A 19,144-nucleotide genomic window follows, 5' to 3' on the forward strand; every position below is an offset into this window, starting at 1 on the left:
AAAAAAAAAAAAAAAAAAAAAAAAAAAAAAAAAAAAAAAAAAAAACCAGAATTTGAGAAGCTCAAACTTTGCTAAAACCATGAACCAAACATCCGCTAAGCAGTCTACAAGGAAGAGATGGCATTCTTATTACAACTCAGAAATGGTGGGGGTAAGGGGCATAAGACTAACGTGTATTAGAATCAAGGAGTAAAAAATAAAAAAAACGAAGTACAAGGACTTAACAGCAAATAATTTGATTATCAACCCATAAAGAGAAATAAACTTACAAACACCATTTTAATTCATGAAACGACAATAAGAAGAAAAGAAGACATGTTCAGCTACTATGACAACTTTGCATTTGTGAACATTTTTTCTTTAATGATCATTTTTTGAGACTTTGAACAGCTTTTTACCTTGATAGTTAGGACCATGAGGAGTAATAAGCACATATCAACCGCGTCGCGAAGGTATTAGAAGAGTATTGCGCCAGTCAGCGCAGAATCTGAAAATGGATGAATATCGAAGATCTCGACCCAACGTGCAGCTTAGCTTTTTCCAACTCAATCATGCTTTTTGTGAAGCTTGAACCCGAAAACTCTGGGAACATAGCCCTGTGTGGCTTTTTGTGGCTTCAGGTGTCCGTATGTCATCAAAAACAAGTGCGGGAATGTCGTTCCAAAATACGCTCCATCGATATCTTAGATCAAGTGAAGGAAACTAGAGGTGTGCACTAACATTTCATCAAGCAAAGCAATAACAATTGCATGAATGTTTCATAAAAGGATTGATGTAGCAAGCATTCAAATGCAAAGGTAGTAAGAATAAGAGAACTAAACTCCCCAACATTTGATTCAGAGCATCAACCACCACTTGATTCCACAACCATTACTGAAACAGAGAAGCCAAAGACTAGCATGTAGTAAAAAATGGAAACACGTCCATACCCAACCCCTTCGTAAGGGGACTTATAAATATGATCCATTAATATCTACAGGCCATTGAATATCCAAGATGACAACTCAAACTAAACAGCACAGATCAAGGATCGGGACGACTTTAGAAGAAAACGACATTCAAGTGAAAGGCACTTCCGATAGATTCACTACTTGTGTGCTTTTCCTAAACGCATTTTTGGTGATTACAGAATTTCCGAAGGCACTGGACACCCACCCAAAATGATTCCAAACCCACCCTTATTCTCTAAATATCAAGAAAAGCAAAACTTGCAATGAATCTTAGACTGACTGCAGAGTTACCGACCGTCACACTCGATAAACCAAGAAACATGGCAAATGGCCATCGTTTATCTATTAATAATAAAAGCATGCCCTTCATGAGATTGTAGAACCAAACATGATCGAGCATCTTTCATGTATGAATCAATTGAGAATGCAACGACCATAATCATGCAGCAAGGTAGCACATCCTTCGCAATGGTTCTACTGTACTACTTACGAATCATCTGAACCTTTAGACAGCTTATGTGAACAAAGACAAATATTAACTAATGTTCTACACATCACCAACTCAAGACTATCAAAGCCATGAACCAACTTTTAGAACTGCTTGAACAGTTGATCATAACAATACATCAAATTGGGACTCAATTATTTTCTTTTCAAAACATGAACTCGGCTTCTAATCACAAAAAAGAATCCTTGTGAAACAAGAAAACACTAGAAGAATAGTATAACCAAATATTATCTTAATTTGCAATAAGAAAAACATTAGCATTACACCAAAATTATTGAAGTTAACAAACGCTTCATGAAAAGAAAAAAAAAACAAAATTAAGCACGGCAAAAATCAATCTCATTAAAAAAAAAAAAAAACAAGTTAGGCCAAGCTTCACTTTGAATTCAATAACAAGCATGCAGACGTGCAGCAAAGAATCAAAATAATTATATGTGAGAATAAAGTTACAACAGAAAGGGGAAAAGTAGGCAGAAGGACAAGAAATGATAGATTGTAAAAAGGATACTGCCTTGATACTTTGAACGAGGGTAATATATGTCTTCACATTTTGGGCAGTATATCTTTACAGTGCTCGAACGAGGAATATCCGACTGCCCCACTGGAAGGCATGGTTGTCCACAGCAGTACACTCTTGGGCACCTTCCAAAGTCATAGTTTTTATACTTCTCCAGCTGTATTTTTTCTAGTTAGCAATTTAAACATTGGGGGAAAATAAGTAATTAAGGAAATCCTTATAAGAAATTACCATTGCAGATATTCCTTTGCCAGTTAGAATGTATCTAACATGAATAAGACCATACAGCATCTCAGCAGCCGACTCAACTAGTTCATTCTGTTCTTCGGTGAACATGTCACCTGTGCACAGCCATACACAGAAAATAGGTCAAATACATTACGGGAAACAGCGAAATGCACGTCAATGAAAAAAAAGACGTGCACAAAGAACAAAAATGGGAAGTATGAACTATGAAGTAGTACTGTTCTTCTAAAGAAGTAAGAGGCGGCTTGCTAATATGTCGAAAGGTATATGTCCTTATGCCCCCTTTATACTGTAGAAAAAGGGTATACTAAAAAAAAGTTTCTCGCTGTTTATAATGGAAGACTAATTAGCTAACGATTATTGAACTACGCAGGAAACAAGGAAAAAATATGTAAGAAATTCCCTAACGATTCAAAAATCAAGCAATTAGTACATTCAAAGGAACTAGGCTTCCTAAAAATGGATTGTAATGTCTTCCAAAAATCGATCAATGGAAAACTCAGCCAAGACATCCAATCAACGAGGCAGCGATATACATTCTTACAACACAAAAGGAAGAAGAAAAAAAAAACAAAATTCAGCGTGGGACAAGAAAATCTCACCATGAGAAGATTCAACATCCAAAATGAGATCAAGTGCATAGTCGTAGTATGGAACTTGACTGCTCAAGCCACAAAGATTGAAATCATCTTGTATGTACTCGTCGTCAACTTCACAAAAGAATTCATTTCCCCTCAAATTGCAAAACCACGAAATCCATGATGTATCATCTCCGTCTGAACCACTGACATCTGATTCTTCGCTGTCTGTTTCAGATTCCTCTGCCATTAATGAAAATTTGTTAGATACAAAAAAAACTAAAGAAACAAAATGACGACGACGAAGAAGAAGAAGACAAACTGAAGCAATAATATCACTGGAGGAAAAAATGCGGCCATAGAAGCCGAGTACCACTCTATCATTGGACAACACTCGATGGCAAAAATCAAAAGTAAGAACATTCATATAGCAAAATGCAATTCCCGGTTCATTTCATTTCAATGTGCAGTTTTCAAAACACAGAACAGAGACATTAAACGACTCAGATCAAGACTAACACAAAATTAGAGCTTAAAGCTTTCCAAATTTTCCAAGCGTATAGCCAAAATTCATCTGAAGAACACACGAATTAACAACTCAAAAACAATACAAAACTAACAAGAAAAGAAGAAAACAACACTAACCATCGGAACATTTATTCTTGGATAGAGACGAAGAACGATGATCAAGCTGCGGTTTACCAGCCGAAGTCGAGGGCACAGAGACCCTCTCCTTCTCCTTACTATGAAGACCTCTTGAAGTAGATGGAGAGGTTTTCTCCAGGTGCTTATCGAGAGCATCGTTGATACGCTTCCGATCCAAGGTACCACCTACGATCTCCGATTTCGAAGAACCACCAATCCCTCCTCCTCCTCCGCCTCCTCGATCCCTATACATGTCTTCAACGAATCAAAGCTCGTAAATTCAAATTGAACCAAAAAGAAGAACTCGGCGGTGGAGGCGAATCCTGGATTGGGGAGCAAGAAGACAGGGAGATTAGGGGTTTGATTTAGGCGCGGAAATCAGAGGAAGTGATTTGGATTAGGGAATAGCGAAGGAAACGGAGAAGAAATGAAGGTGAAAAAATGGAGGAGAAAGGGGGAAGAAATGAAGAACAGTAGGGTTTGATGGAGAAGGATCGAAAGAGAGGTCTAGGGTTTGAAGAAGTGGAAGAGAACAGTTTGCTTGCCCTTCACTTTCTCTCTCTCTTCTCCTCTCTTTCTAAAAAAAAAAAATGAATGAAAAACAAATAGTATGGTAAAATTGTTGCTTCATAAAAAAAAAACACGAGAATTTCAGACCATTATTAATTATTATTTACTATTATTATTATTATTATTATTATTATTATTATTTAGTTTTTAGTTTTAAATGACCGAGGAATAAAGTTTTAAATGAAATTATCTTTTTCTTTAAATAAAAAAATAGGTTAGGTCGGTGGTGTTCTATTTAATTTTATTTTTTAAATAATTATTATTTACATTTTAAATATTTTTATATCCATTTTAAATTTTAAATTTATATCTAACAAAATTGTTAAGGATGATTCTGAAAAGAAAAAAAAAACATAGAGTGAAGCAGTCTCGAGCTCGAGTGGGCCTAAGGCCAACTAGGGAAATTAATATCTTTTAGTCGAGACCTACGTAATCCATGGTCTGATTAGATTGGTAAGATCAAACCAAGGGCTTGAAGCCCAAATGGCCACCTAAGAGGTCGAGTTTAAGGCGACCTGTTTTTTCATTGGGCACGTTCTAATTATCCACGATTTGGTTATATTGGTAAGATCAAACTAAGGGCTTGAAGCCCAAATGACCACCTATCGAAGAGGTCAAGCTTGAGGCGACTTGGTTTTCCATTGGACACGTTCTAATTATCCACGATCTGGTTATATTGGTAAGATCAAACCAAGGTCCTGAAGCCCAAATGGCCACCTACGAGGTCGAGCTTGAGGTGGCCTATTTTTCCATTTGGCACATTCTAATTATCCATGGTCTGGTTAGGTTGGTAAGATCAAACAAAGGGCTTGAAGCCCAAATAGCCACCAATCAAAGAGGTCGAGCTTGAGACGACCTGTTTTTCCATTGGGCACGTTTTAAATGCACTTCAATCCAAGATGATCTTATTGTTTCGTATTTGACTTTGTAGCAGAGCTTATGTGGCAAACAAGAATACTGAGCGTTAATAGTCGTCTTAAACACTTTCATTATTGTTCATCGAAAATTCGTTATAATTATTTGTGGGAAATGTCACGTAGAGAAAGTTACCTAAAATAAAATAAAAAATTAAAACAAAACATTTGGTAAGTTCATTATATCTATTTATTAGTAAAGTCATTCACTCTCCATATAATTATTGCCAAGTGTCACACATGCGCCCGCTTGCCAAATTCGGAGCTCATTCGAAATTTAAAGAGCCAAAATCAGAGCTCGAACCAGGTCCAACAATGGCGGCGGCGATGGTACTCTCTCTGCTGGCGCTTCTTTTCTTCTTCATTTTTCTCCACCTTCTCGAATCGTTCTTATGGAAGCCGGAGAGACTAAGAGCGAAGCTCCGTAGACAAGGAATCGGCGGTCCTTCGCCGTCATTTCTCATCGGAAACGTCTCTGAAATCAAGAAAATCGGAGCCCTAACTTCGGCGGCGAAGAACACGGAAGCTCATTCGATCGCGCATGGTTGGGCTTCGAACCCGTTCCCGCATTTGGAGGTGTGGCGGAATCGATACGGTAATCGATTTAGAATTTGGAAGGTTTTTGTTTGATTTGTTTGTTGATTGATTCTGTTTGGGGATTTTAGGGCTGAACTTCGCGTTCTCGAGCGGGATGATTCAGACCCTGTGCGTAACGGAGATAGAGATGGTGAAGGAAATCAGTATGTCGACGTCATTGAGTTTGGGGAAGCCTGATCACTTGTGGAAGGATCGTGGGCCGTTATTGGGCTTGGGTATTTTGTCAGCAAGTGGCCCAACTTGGGTTTTCCAAAGGAAGATCATTGCTCCTCAACTCTACCATGATAAAGTCAAGGTAAAATGGGAGTTCCTATAAATCTTCCATTCAACAAAAATAGCTTGGCTTCAACTTAGGTATAATTTACGATCCACTCCTTAGGGGCCTAGTTCTCTCGCTGGCTAGCCACGCCCCTCTTGGAGGGGCATGTATGTTCGTTCCCTTCCTCAGCTAAGGTGGGATCTCACAATCTACCTCTCGGACCCAGCGTCCTCCTTGGCTAGCCATGCATGCTTTGGAGGGAGCATGTATGTTTGTTCCCCTCTCCGACAGATATGGGATCTCACAATCTACCCTTAGAGGCCTAGTGTCCTCGTTGGCTACCCACACATGCCTTAGGGTGTGAACATGGACTTATAGGTGTGTTTGTGTCGGAGAGTGTTAGTGGGAATGATGAGTGTGTAAGGATGCATAGGGCGTTGGTAGGGCATGTATTGAGCATAGGATGATGAGGCTTGGCGCGAGCGATGGGGTAAGGCACACGGGGGGTTTTGACTCTAATACCATTTGTAACAGTCTAAGTCCATCGCTAGCAAATATTGTCCGTTTTGGCTCGTTACGTATAATCATTAGCCTTACGGTTTTAAAACGCGTCTACTAGGGAGAGAGTTTCACACCCTTATAAATCATAGTTTCGTTACCCTCTCTAACCAATATGGGAACTCACAAGTGGTCACCCAAAGACTTAGAGTACCGGTTCAAATCATGATAGTCATAGAACTAAAATTTAATATCTTGTATTTTCAGGGCATGACAAGTCTGATGGTGGAATGCACGAACTCCATGCTAAGATTATGGGAAGCAAAGGTCGAGAATGATGGAGGACAATCGGAAATCAACGTCGATGGATATTTTAGAGCCTTGTCATCCGATGTTATCTCGAAGGCTTGTTTTGGAAGCGATTATTCCAAAGGGAAAGAGATATTCCAAAAAATTAGAGCTCTTCAAGTTATCATGTCCAAAGAAAACATCGGTATCCCGGGTTTGAGGTACAAGTTTGTAATATGCATCACGACTTCTTGTTTGAAGAACTGTGAATGTTTGTCAAATTGAAGCTCGACTAAGACATATATACTCGATCGAAAGGTCAGATGTTTAATTAACTTTTCATCTTACAGGTACTTCCCCACCAAAAACAATAGAGAAGTTCGTAAGTTAGTGAAGGAAATCGAGTCATTAGTTTTAAAAGTGGTAAATGAACGAATCGAGAGTTGTTCACATGAGCAAGACTTGTTGCAGAAGATTCTCGAGGGTGCGAAAAGTCTCAACGAAGATGACAAGTCATTGAAAATAACTCGGGACAAGTTCATTGTCGATAACTGCAAAAATATATACTTTGCTGGTCAAGAGACGACGGCAATAACAACATCATGGTGCTTGATGTTACTAGCAACACATCCGGATTGGCAAGCTCGTGTTCGTTCGGAGGTGCTTCAATGTTGTCGAGATCGGCCAATTGATGTAGATACCATTAAGAACATGAAGACGGTATTCCTCTTATGATTGCCTACTAACGTCAAAACTCTAAATTACAATTATAATTTATGGTTGTTTGCAGCTGACAATGGTGATACATGAGACACTGAGGCTCTTTCCACCCGGACCTCTTGTCACAAGACAAGCATTAGAAGACATAAAGTTAAAAAACATTACAGTTCCGAAAGGCATAAACATTCAAATCCCGATCTCAATCTTGCACCAAGACACTCGTCTCTGGGGACTTGATGCGCACTTATTCAATCCAAATAGGTTCAGCAATGGCATTCTTAACGCTTGCAAGAATCCTTATGCTTACCTGCCGTTCGGAATCGGCCCTCACGTGTGCGCCGGGCAACATTTTGCAATGGTCGAACTGAAAGTGATAATGAGCCTTGTTCTATCCAAGTTTGAGTTTACTCTTTCACCTTCTTACCAGCATTCCCCTGCTTACACATTGGTTATGGAGCCTGAAAATGGAGTTGTTCTCAACGTAAGGAAGCTATGAATTTTCTCTTCATTATTTTTGGAATATGTGACCAAATAAAGGGGTATTTTAGTCCTTATATTCATGTCCTTACAAGCGTGGGTGAGTGGACCCAAGGACAATTAGGGCAACCCACTTAATCCACGGTCTTATTAGGTCGCTGGTTTTGAAGCCCAAATAGCCACCTATCGAAAGGTCGAGCCTTAAGCGACCCGTTTTTTCATTGGGCATGTTTTAAATGCGCTTCCAATCCTAGATGATCTTAGGGGACTTAGTTTAACCTATTTTGATCGACCCTAATTTGCTACAATTTATTGTTTCGCATTTGACTTAAGTATCAGAGTTTAGGTGACAAACAACAATATTGAGCGTTAATGATTCGTTTAAAAACTTTCCTTATCGTTCATTGACAATTAGTTTTAATTATTTATTGGAAAGGTTATGTGAGATATTCCACACATAAATCTATAAAAGTTACATAAGAAGGAAAATCATCCAATTTTAATTTTTTAAAAATATATTGATAATAGAAACAATGAATATACTGTTTTAAAATTACATTTTTAACTTTTTACAAATTATCCCTCTAAGTAATTTATTTGGACTAATAAGCCCACAGGCCCACAATTCATGAAGTTTGGACTAATAAGCCCACAGGCCCACACAGTTGGAGTCCAAAACAATAAACTTTACCGGTTTCTTATAAATATTATTATTTATATATAAAACTAAATTAATTTTTTTATGTGGACATTAATAAAATTTGTTTTTTTTAATAAATTACTTTGGTACTGCATTAAATTTTCTATATAAATAAATAAATAAATATATATATATATTGTATTTACATTCTATAATAAAAATTAAATGTTTATTATATTTTATTATATTTATATAACACTAAGTAGAAAATTTTTTACAATTTTTTAAATGCTAAAATATTATTTAATTTTACCATTCATTTAAAAATACCCTTAAACTTTGCATTTTGAACTTTGCATTTTGACAGTAATTTTTCTTTTATTTTTTTCAAGTAAAAAGCACAAACGCTATTTTTTAAATTTTATGGATATTTTTTAAACACTAATGATATTTTTTGTATTTTTTAAATAAAATATTTATGAAAAATTTGTAAAGATAATTTTTATGAATTTATCTAATTTTGTTAATAGTTAATGGGACGACGTATTCTTGACAAAAGACAAAACACAATAAAAACAATGAGACAAAATTCTATTTCAACAATTTCGTGTAATCCATGCGCCGGCTTGCCAAATTCGGAGCTCATTGGACACTTAAAGAGCCAAAGTCAGAGCTCGAACCAGGTCTCTCTCTAATGGCGGCGGCGGCGATGGTACTCTCTCTGGCGGTGCTTCTTTTCTTCTTCATTTTTCTTCACCTTCTCGAATCCTTATTATGGAAGCCGGAAAGGCTAAGAGCGAAGCTCCGTAAACAAGGAATCGGCGGTCCTTCGCCGTCAATCCTCATCGGAAACGTCCCTGAAATCAAGAAAATCCGAGCCCTGACTTCGGCGGCGAAGAACACGGAAGCTAATTCGATTACGCAGGGTTGGGCTTCGAACCTGTTCCCGCATTTGGAGCAGTGGCGGAATCGATACGGTAATCGATTTTGAATTTGGAAGGTTTTTGTTTGATTTGTTTGTTGATTGATTCTGTTTGGGGATTTTAGGGCTGAACTTCGCGTTCTCGAGCGGGACGATTCAGACACTGTGCGTAACGGAGATGGAGATGGTGAAGGAAATCAGTACGTCGACGTCGTTGAGTTTGGGGAAGCCTGATCACTTGCGGAAGGATCTTGGGCCCTTATTGGGCTTGGGTATTTTGTCAGCTAGTGGCCCAACTTGGGTTTTTCAAAGGAAGATCATTGCTCCTCAACTCTACCATGATAAAGTCAAGGTATAATGGGAATTCTTATAAATCTTCCATTCAACAAAAATAACTTGGCTTCAACTTGGTATAATTACGATCCACTCCTTCCGGGCCTAGTGTTCTCCAGCCATGCATGACTTGGAGCGGCATGTATGTTCGTTCCCCTTCTCAACCAAGGTGGGATCTCACAATCTACCCCTTTGGGGCCAGCGTCCTCATTGGCTAGCCATCCATGCCTTTGAGGGGCATATATGTTCGTTCCTCTCTCCAACCGATGTGGGATCTCACAATCCATCTCTTCGGGACCCAACGTTCTTGTTGGCTAGCCATGCATGCCTTGGAGGGGGCATGTATGTTCCTTCCCCTCCTCAGCCAAGGTGGGATCTCGCAATCTACCCCTTGGAACCAGCGTCCTCATTGGTTAGTCATGCATGCCTTGGAGGGGCATGTATGTTCGTTCCCCTCCTCAGCTCAGGTGGGATCTCACGATCTACCCCTTGGGGCCAGCGTCCCATTGGCTAGCCATGCATGCCTTGGAGGGACATGTATGTTCGTTCCCCTCTCCAACCGATATGGATCTCACAATCCATCTCTTAGGGACCCAGCGTTCTTGTTGGCTAGCCATACATACCCCTTGTTCCCCTCTCCAACCAATATGGATCTCACAATCCATCTCTTAGGGACCCAGCGTTCTTGTTGGCTAGCCATACATACCCCTTGTTCCCCTCTCCAACCGACATGGATCTCACAATCCATCTCTTAGGGACCCAGCGTTCTCGTTGGCTAGCCATACATGCCTTGGAGGGGGCATGTATGTTCGTTCCCCTCTCCAACCAATGTGGAATCTCATAATCCATCTCTTAGGGGCCTAGCGTTCTCGTTGGCTAGCCATGCATGCCTTGGAGGGGCATGTATGTTCATTCTCATCTCTAACCGATGTGGGATCTCACAATCCACCCTTTAAAGGCCTGATGTCCTGGTTTGAACATGAACTTATAGTTGTGTTTGTGTTGGGGGCTGTTAATGGGAATGTTTTACTCAATTTGGGAAAATCTTGAATTTCCAGGGCATGACAAGTCTGATGGTGGAATGCACGAACTCCATGCTAAGACTATGGGAAGCAAAGGTTGAGAATGATGGAGGACAATCTGAAATAAACGTTGATGGATATTTTCGAACCATGTCTTCCGATATTATCTCGAAGGCCTGTTTTGGAAGCGATTATTCCAAAGGGAAAGAGATATTCCAAAAAATTAGAGCTCTTCAAGTTATCATGTCCAAAGAAAGCGTCGGTATCCCGGGTTTGAGGTACAAGTTCGTAATATGCATCACGACTTCTTGTTTTGAAGAACTGTGAATGTTTGTCAAATTGAAGCTCAACTAGCTAAGACATATATACTCGATTGAAAGGTCAATTGTTCGATTAACTCTTCATCTTACAGGTACTTCCCCACCAAAAAAAATAGAGAAGTTCGGAAGTTAGAGAAGGAAATCGAGTCATCAATTTTAAAAGTGGTAAATGAACGAATCGAGAGCAGTTCACACGAGCAAGACTTGTTGCAAAAGATTCTCGAGGGTGCAAAAAGTCTCAACGAAGATGACAAGTCGTTGAAAATAACTCGGGACAAGTTCATTGTCGATAACTGCAAAAATATATACTTTGCTGGTCAAGAGACGACGGCTATAACAACATCATGGTGCTTGATGTTACTAGCAGCACATCCAGATTGGCAAGCTCGTGTTCGTTCCGAGGTGCTTCAATGTTGTCGAGATCGGCCTATCGATGCAGATACCATTAAGAATATGAAGACGGTATTCCTCCTATGATTGCCTACTAACGTCAAAAACTCTAAATTACAATTCTAATTTATGGTTGTTTGCAGCTGACAATGGTGATACATGAGACACTAAGGCTCTTTCCACCCGTACTTCTTGTCACAAGACAAACATTAGAAGACATAAGATTCAAAAACGTTACGGTTCCGAAAGGCGTAAACGTTCAAATCCCGATCTTAATCCTGCACCAAGACGCTAGTCTCTGGGGACCTGATGCGCACCTATTCAATCCAAATAGGTTCAGCAATGGCATCCTTAACGCTTGCAAGAATCCTTATGCTTACCTGCCGTTCGGGATCGGCCCGCACGTGTGCGCGGGGCAACATTTTGCAATGGTTGAAGTGAAAGTGATAGTGAGCCTTGTTTTATCAAGGTTTGAGTTTACTCTTTCACCTTCTTACAAGCATTCCCCTGCCTTCACATTGGTTATGGAGCCTGAGAATGGAGTTGTTCTCAATGTAAGGAAGCTCTGAACTTTCTCTTCATTACTTTTGGAATATGCGATGAAATAAAGGGGTATTTTAGTCTTTATATTTTCGAATATAGTTCTCATGTACGTAAAAATTAGTTTATTTGTATGTAAGGGTATTTTAGTCCTTATACTTTGAAATATGTAGTTCTCGAGATACTTTAGTCTTTATATTTTCAAATGGTAAGTAAAACCTTAGTTTATTTCGATGTAGGAGTACAGTCATTATATTTTCAAATGGTAAGCTTAATTCTCGTAAAGGTAAAAATTAATTTGTTTCTATGTAGGGGTATTTTAGTCTTTATATTTTCAAGTATGTAAATTTAGTTCTCGTGCTTAGTTTATCGTTGACTTTTCTAAATGAAAAAAATCAACCATTATCTTATATGATATCAGGATATCGAAATGAAAAATCCTTAATCTCAATGGCCTTACAAGCCTGGGTTGAGTTAGATTTTTTTTTCTAGGTTGGGTTGGGTTGAGATTTAGAAAATCGAAAATTTGGTTTGGTTTGTGAGTTCATTTTTTTTTTTGTCGGGTTAAGCTAGAGAGAGAGGCTTGGGAGTGAAGCAGTCTCGAGCTCGAGTGGACTCGAGGCCAATTAGGGCAACCCACTTAATCCACGGTCTAATTAGGTCGTGGGAAGACCAAACCAAGGGCTTGGAGCCCAAATGGGCACCTATCGAAAGGTCGAGCCTTAGGCGACCTGTTTTTCCATTGGGCATGTTCTAAATGCACTTCCAATCCAAGATGATCTTAGGGACCTAGTTTAACTTATTTTAGTCGACCCTAGTTTACTACAATTTATTGTTTCGTATTTGACTTAAATATCAGAGCTTAGGTGACAAACATCAATAGTGAGCGTTAATGCGTCTAAACACTTTCATTATTGTTCATGGACAATTAGTTTTGATTAAATAGAAAAATCATCCCATTTTAATTTTTAAAAAATATATTGATAAAATAGAAACAATTAATATACTTTATTTTATAATTACATTTTTAACCTTTTACAAATTATCCCTCATTTTATTTCAGTTAATTATAATTTATTTGGACTAATAAGCCCACAGGTCCACAGTTCATGAAATTGGAGTCCAAAACAATGAACTTTACAGTTTCTTATAAATATTATTATTTATATATAAAACTAAATTAATTTTTTTTTTTTTTTTTTTTTGTGGACAGTAATAAAATTTGTTTTTTTAAGAAATTACTTTGTTACTATATTAAATTATTATTTTTTTGTTTGTGTTTACATTTTTATAATAAAAATTATATTTTAAAATGTGTAGAAGTTTTTGGGAAGAACCATTTTTAAAAAATGATTTTTTTTTTTAAAATCCGATCTCCCAAAAAAATAAAGGAACGAAAATGAAAAATACAAGATTGAAGAATAAATAATTAAAAAATAAAATAAATATACGCGCATATATATATTTTTAATAATTAACAATAAATTTAATTCAACCTAATTTAATTTTAAAGAAAAATAGTTTAGACTGAGTTAATAGTATTTTTTTAAAAACTAAATTAATAAAAATATCCTTTAATTTTACTTTTTTAATTTTTTTACCTATACTATTTTAAATTTTAGGGGTATTTTTTAAAACACTATTAAAATATCTTTTATAAATAAAATATTTATGAAAGTTTTTTAAAGATATTATTTTGTGAATATTTTTATTAATTTATCCCATTTTATTAACATAATTAACATTCTTATCATCGTGACAACGTATTCTGGACAAAAGACAAAACGTAATAAAAATAAAGAGCCAAAAATTCTGTTTCAACAATTTCTAAGTGTAACACATGCACGCGCTTGCCAAATTCGAAGCTAAATCGAAATTTAAAAACCCAAAATCAGAGCTCGAACCAGGTCTCTCTCTAATGGCGGCGGCGATGGTACTCTCTCTGGCGGTGCTTCTTTTCTTCTTCATTTTTCTTTACCTTCTCGAATCGTTCTTATGGAAGCCGGAGAGACTAAGAGCGAAGCTCCGTAAACAAGGAATCGGCGGTCCTACGCCGTCATTCCTCATCGGAAACGTCTCTGAAATCAAGAAAATCGGAGCCCTAACTTCGGCGGCGAAGAAGAGCACGGAAGCTAATTCGGTTACGCATGGTTGGGCTTCGAACCCGTTCCCGCATTTGGAGGTGTGGCGGAATCGATACGGTAATCGATTTTGAATTTCGAAGGTTTTTGTTTGATTTGTTTGTTGTTTGATTGTGTTTGGGGATTTTAGGGCTGAATTTCGCGTTTTCGAGCGGGACGGTTCAGACGCTGTGCGTGACGGAGATAGAGACGGTGAAGGAAATCAGTATGTCGACGTCGTTGAGTTTGGGGAAGCCTGATTACTTGTGGAAGGATCTTGGGCCGTTATTCGGCTTGGGTATTTTGTCAGCTAGTGGCCCAACTTGGGTTCTCCAAAGGAAGATCATTGCTCCTCAACTCTACCATGATAAAGTCGAGGTATAATGGGAATTCTTATAAATCTTCCATTCAACAAAAATTAGCTTCGCTTCAACTTGGGTATAATTAGCCATCCGCTCCTTACGGGCCTAGCGTCCTCGGTGTCTTGGAGGGCCATGTATGTTCGTTTCCCTCATTATCCAATGTGGGATCTCACAATCCACTTTTTAGGGATCTAACGTCCTCGTTGGCTAACCATACATGTCTTGGAGGGGCATGTATGTTTGTTCACCTCTCCAATCAATGTAGGATCTCACAATCCACCTTTGAAGCCAACGTTCTCGTTGGCTAGCCATACATGTCTTGGAGGGGCATGTATGCTTGTTCCCCTCTCTAGTTAATGTGAGATCTCACAATCCACCTCTTAGGGGCCCGACGTCGTTGTTGGCTAGCCATGCATGCCTTGGAGGGGGCATGTATGTTTGTTCCCCTCTCCAACCAATATGGTATCTCACAGCCCACTCCGTAGAGGCCCAGTGTTCTTGCGGGCTAGCCACTCATGCTATGGAAGAGGCATGTATGTTCATTCCTTTCTCCAACTAACGTGGGATCTCACAATCCATTCTTTATAGGCCCAATGTCCTTTGGCTAACCACGCATGCTTTGGAAGGCATGAAGATTGACTTATAGGTGTGTTTGTATTGGGGGATGTCGGTGGGAATGATGAGTGTGTAAGGGTGCATGGAGTGTTGGTAAGGCATGTATCAAGCATAGGATGGGGTAAGCACGAGTGCGCATGTGGGAGGGGGTAGGAGGGGGCACACCGCTCGGTGTCTAGCTCTGATATCATTTGTAATAGTTTAATTTCATCCCTAGAAAATATTGTCTGTTTTTGCCCGTTACGTATCATCGTCAGTCTTATGACTTTTAAACGCATCTACGAGAGAAAAACATGAATTTTGGTCGGAGCTTAAGATATTATTTTTTATGGGAAAAGCTATATGGTTTTAAAAAATATTTCATTGATATGTTTTTTTCAATTTGGGAAAATCTTGAATTTTCAGGGCATGACAAGTCTGATGGTGGATTGCATGAACTCCATGCTAAGATTATGGGAAGCAAAGGTTGAGAATGATGGAGGACAATCGGAAATGAACGTCGATGGATATTTTCGAACCATGTCTTCCGATATTATCTCGAAGGCATGTTTTGGAAGCGATTATTCCAAAGGGAAAGAGATATTCGAAAAAATTAGAGCTCTTCAAGTTATCATGGCCAAAGAAAGCGTTGGTATCCCAGGTTACAGGTACAAGTTCGTAATATGCCTCACGACTCCTTATTTTAAGAACTGTGAATGTTTGTCAAATCGAAACTCAACTAGCTAAGACATACATACTCGATCGAAAGGTCAGATGTTCGATTAACTTTTCATCTTACAGGTACTTCCCCACCAAAAAAAATAGAGAAGTTTGGAAGTTAGAGAAGGAAATCGAGTCATTAATTTTAAAAGTGGTAAATGAACGAATCGAAAGTCGTTCACACGAGCAAGACTTGTTGCAAAAGATTCTCGAGGGTGCAAAAAATCTCAACGAAGATGACAAGTCGTTGAATATAACTCGGGACAAGTTCATTGTCGATAACTGCAAAAATATATACTTTGCTGGTCAAGAGACGACGGCAATAACAACATCATGGTGCTTGATGTTACTAGCAGCACATCCGGATTGGCAAGCTCGTGTTCGTTCGGAGGTGCTTCAATGTTGTCGAGATCGGCCTGTTGATGCAGATACCGTTAAGAACATGAAGACGGTATTCCTCCTACGATTGCCTACTAACGTCAAAACTCTAAATTACAATTCTAATTTATGGTACTTTGCAGCTAACAATGGTGATACATGAGACACTGAGGCTCTGTCCACCCGGAACTCTTGTCACAAGACAAACATTAGAAGACATAAAGTTAAAAAACATTACGGTTCCAAAAGGCATAAACATTCAAATCCCGATCGCAATCATGCACCAAGACACTCGTCTTTGGGGACCTGATGCACACTTATTCAATCCAAATAGGTTCAGCAATGGCATCCTTAACGCTTGCAAGAATCCTTATGCTTACATGCCGTTCGGGATCGGCCCACACGTGTGCGCCGGGCAACATTTTGCATTGGTCGAAGTGAAAGTGATACTGAGCCTTGTTTTGTCAAGGTTCGAGTTTTCTCTTTCACCTTCTTACAAGCATTCCCCTGTCTACACATTTGTTATGGAGCCTGAAAATGGAGTTGTTCTCAATGTAAGGAAGCTATGAACTTTCTCTTCGTTAAAATAAAAGGGTATTTTAGTCCTTATATTTTTAAAGTTGACTTTTCGAAAGGAATAAAATCAACCATTATCATATATGATATCGTGAATTGGTCCAAACAAATTTTGGGGTCGTGGGATCTCACAATTCACCTTCCTTGAGGGTCAACGTCCTCGCTAACATACCACTCAGTGCCTGGTTCTAATACCACTTATACCAGTTCAAACTTACCACTCGCAAATATTATCTGCTTTAGCACGCCTTATATGACAATAAGGCTTACTAATTATTTTTTCAAAAAATAATCATGAAAATCATCCGTAAGTTTTGAGGCCTTATATCTTTTCAAATTTCAAATTTAATTTAACTAAAATATATTTTTAAGAGCCATTAATCGTCAACATCCGACCTTAGCTCAGTTGGTAGAGCGGAGGACTGTAGTATTGCACAGTTTAATCCTTAGGTCGCTGGTTCGAATCCGGCAGGTCGGATTTTTTCTTATTTTTATTTTCATTATTTCCGCCATTCTTTTGCTTTCTCCGGCGTCGGAGTTTTGGAGTTACGGTCGCTCCGGTGAATAAATTCATCAACGATTTACTTTCCAAAATAGATCACTCTATAAACAGTTTATAGGAAAATAAAATGTAGGGAAAAATAACTCAAAAAATCTAGAAAAATCCTAATCCCGTCGCGACATGGTGGTTCCCGGCGAGGTGAAACGACGGCGGCGTCATCGGCTGCGGCGGTGGCGGTGGCGGTAGCGCCGGTAACAGAGGTCCTCCGATTCTAACCGCTGTCAATTTCTCGACTTTCTCCGCCACTTTAGCTCTCAAATCCATCAATGACGATCGGAACTCCTTCAATTCCTCTAACCTCATCCCTTCCACCGCCTCCTCCCACCAAAATCCGCCGCTATTTCTCGACTCCTCCGACGCCTGAATCAATTCCTCCGCTCGCTTCTTCTCCGCTTCGAACTCCAATACTAAATCGGCGAAATCGCGATTAAACTCCGCTACAGGAACGTAACTCTCCGCCGGCTTCGGCGGCGACAAATTCCCGGTCAGGTACCGATCCAAAAGCACGTCAACATCCGGATGACCGAAACAAAAAACCTTATCGTTCGGAGAGAAGACGATGATGGCAACCTCTGCTCCGCAGAGCACAGAAAGCTCGCCGGCCTTCTTGAAAAGTCCGGCACGGCGCTTCGAAAACGTCACTTGTTTGCTGCTCTTCTTCTCTAGCTTCTTGATTTCGATCTTTTGACGGCCGAGAGTTTTCTTCATCGGAATGGATTTTCTCTGTAATTTTGGTTCCTCCATTGAAGACCAAAACCAAGCTTCTGGTTCCTTATAAAGGAGCTGAAATTATGTTTTAATTTTGGGAAGTTTATTTCGAAGCCCCAAAAGGAATGTAATAATTTGATTGGTAAAAAATGGTATGAAATTTTTGTGATTTAATAATTTTATTTTATTTACTTTCGGTAATTAATATAAGTAAAAATAAAGTGAGTCAGCTATTTATTGTGGTAAATTAGTCTTTTAGTTCATTGGTGTTAAAAAATAAAAATAAAAATAAAAATAAAAATAATAATAATAAACAAATTATTTCCAAATTTTGCATTAATTATCCTATATTTTGTGATTGATTACGTGATTTATGGTAACAAAATTTGGAAATAATCTTTAATCATTAAATATCATATAGAACAATATATTTTTAGAACAGTAAAATAATATATAATATGAAAAAAATGAAATAAAAAAATTGTTCAATTCGACTGAAATTGTCATATCATCATTGGTTCTCAATTCTCTATCGTTTGTTCTTCAATATTCTTAACGGTTCAAACAAATCTTCTCGTAGTTTTAGCTAAAAGATCCGTAATTTCAATATTTATATAACTTGATAACACGCCCAATACAAACTATCCAAACTAAACTATAAAAAAGTTGGGTTAGTAAAAAAAAAAAAATTGAGTTGGGTTGACTTGGTTTGAGTTGAGTTGACATTTTTTTGGTATGGTCAACTTGACCAACTCGAAAATAGGATTATAATCCAACTCAACCCTACTTTTTAATATATTAAAAATATTTAACGTTTGCAATTGATATTATGACTTATTAATATTTGATATTTGAGTTTTATGAAATTATAATTATTAATGTAACATGTATGGTGTGAATAAGGTTTAACTTTTTAAAATAATAATAATAAAAAAAAAATAACCGACAACCCAACTCAATTCAACTTGAAAATAGAGTATTGGGTTGAGTTGGGTTATGACGTTTATTGGGATTGCTTGAATCACCAATTGTTTATCTGAGATCTCAGATCAATTGAAAAGAGAAATGAAGTATTCCTTATAAAAGTGTTGAAATATCTCCTTAGTAGATGTGTTTTAAATCCTTAAGGCTAATAGCGATACTTAACGGGGCAAAGCGGACAATATCTGCTAGCAATCGGCTTAGGCTAT

The 19,144-nt window shown here is 38.2% G+C and overlaps 5 protein-coding genes and 1 non-coding gene across 7 annotated transcripts; 4 read left to right on the forward strand and 2 right to left on the reverse strand.

Annotated features, from left to right (window-relative positions):
• Nucleotides 1–105: 105 nt before the first annotated feature.
• LOC111806835 (putative casein kinase II subunit beta-4) lies at nucleotides 106–4,044 on the reverse strand. 2 transcript variants are annotated; one of them, XM_023692326.1, is made up of 5 exons: nucleotides 3,445–4,044; nucleotides 2,824–3,042; nucleotides 2,207–2,316; nucleotides 1,967–2,132; nucleotides 106–682 (listed from the first exon to the last, which is right to left on the reverse strand). In XM_023692326.1, exons 1-5 carry the CDS (start codon nucleotides 3,695–3,697, stop codon nucleotides 546–548), a joined length of 885 nt encoding a protein of 294 aa, XP_023548094.1. In that variant the 5' UTR covers nucleotides 3,698–4,044; the 3' UTR covers nucleotides 106–545. The 2 variants fall into 2 exon arrangements, with proteins under 2 accessions (XP_023548094.1, XP_023548095.1); XM_023692327.1 differs by lacking the exon at nucleotides 106–682 and adding an exon at nucleotides 689–1,435.
• Nucleotides 4,045–5,243: 1,199 nt separating this feature from the next.
• On the forward strand, nucleotides 5,244–7,844 carry LOC111807699 (cytochrome P450 714C2-like). The gene is made up of 5 exons (XM_023693531.1): nucleotides 5,244–5,523; nucleotides 5,594–5,820; nucleotides 6,550–6,791; nucleotides 6,921–7,290; nucleotides 7,361–7,844. Exons 1-5 carry the CDS (start codon nucleotides 5,244–5,246, stop codon nucleotides 7,784–7,786), a joined length of 1,545 nt encoding a protein of 514 aa, XP_023549299.1. The 3' UTR covers nucleotides 7,787–7,844.
• Nucleotides 7,845–9,051: 1,207 nt separating this feature from the next.
• LOC111807698 (cytochrome P450 714C2-like) lies at nucleotides 9,052–12,086 on the forward strand. Its single transcript, XM_023693530.1, has 5 exons — nucleotides 9,052–9,384; nucleotides 9,455–9,681; nucleotides 10,721–10,962; nucleotides 11,097–11,466; nucleotides 11,538–12,086. Exons 1-5 carry the CDS (start codon nucleotides 9,102–9,104, stop codon nucleotides 11,961–11,963), a joined length of 1,548 nt encoding a protein of 515 aa, XP_023549298.1. The 5' UTR covers nucleotides 9,052–9,101; the 3' UTR covers nucleotides 11,964–12,086.
• A 1,725-nt stretch (nucleotides 12,087–13,811) lies between these two features.
• On the forward strand, nucleotides 13,812–16,727 carry LOC111807697 (cytochrome P450 714C2-like). The gene is made up of 5 exons (XM_023693529.1): nucleotides 13,812–14,135; nucleotides 14,206–14,432; nucleotides 15,437–15,678; nucleotides 15,812–16,181; nucleotides 16,252–16,727. The coding sequence occupies exons 1-5, from the start codon at nucleotides 13,853–13,855 to the stop codon at nucleotides 16,675–16,677; spliced, it is 1,548 nt and encodes a 515-aa protein (XP_023549297.1). The 5' UTR covers nucleotides 13,812–13,852; the 3' UTR covers nucleotides 16,678–16,727.
• A 348-nt stretch (nucleotides 16,728–17,075) lies between these two features.
• Nucleotides 17,076–17,162, forward strand: TRNAY-GUA. Its single transcript is given in 2 exon segments — nucleotides 17,076–17,112; nucleotides 17,127–17,162. It is a non-coding gene; the product is annotated as a tRNA-Tyr (tRNA).
• Nucleotides 17,163–17,245: 83 nt separating this feature from the next.
• Nucleotides 17,246–17,985, reverse strand: LOC111807588 (agamous-like MADS-box protein AGL62). Its single transcript, XM_023693373.1, has one exon. The coding sequence runs from the start codon at nucleotides 17,952–17,954 to the stop codon at nucleotides 17,340–17,342; it is 615 nt and encodes a 204-aa protein (XP_023549141.1). The 5' UTR covers nucleotides 17,955–17,985; the 3' UTR covers nucleotides 17,246–17,339.
• Nucleotides 17,986–19,144: the final 1,159 nt, after the last annotated feature.

This window comes from Cucurbita pepo, chromosome LG12, assembly GCF_002806865.2.
Source record: "Cucurbita pepo subsp. pepo cultivar mu-cu-16 chromosome LG12, ASM280686v2, whole genome shotgun sequence".
NCBI classification, from domain to species: Eukaryota; Viridiplantae; Streptophyta; class Magnoliopsida; order Cucurbitales; family Cucurbitaceae; genus Cucurbita; species Cucurbita pepo.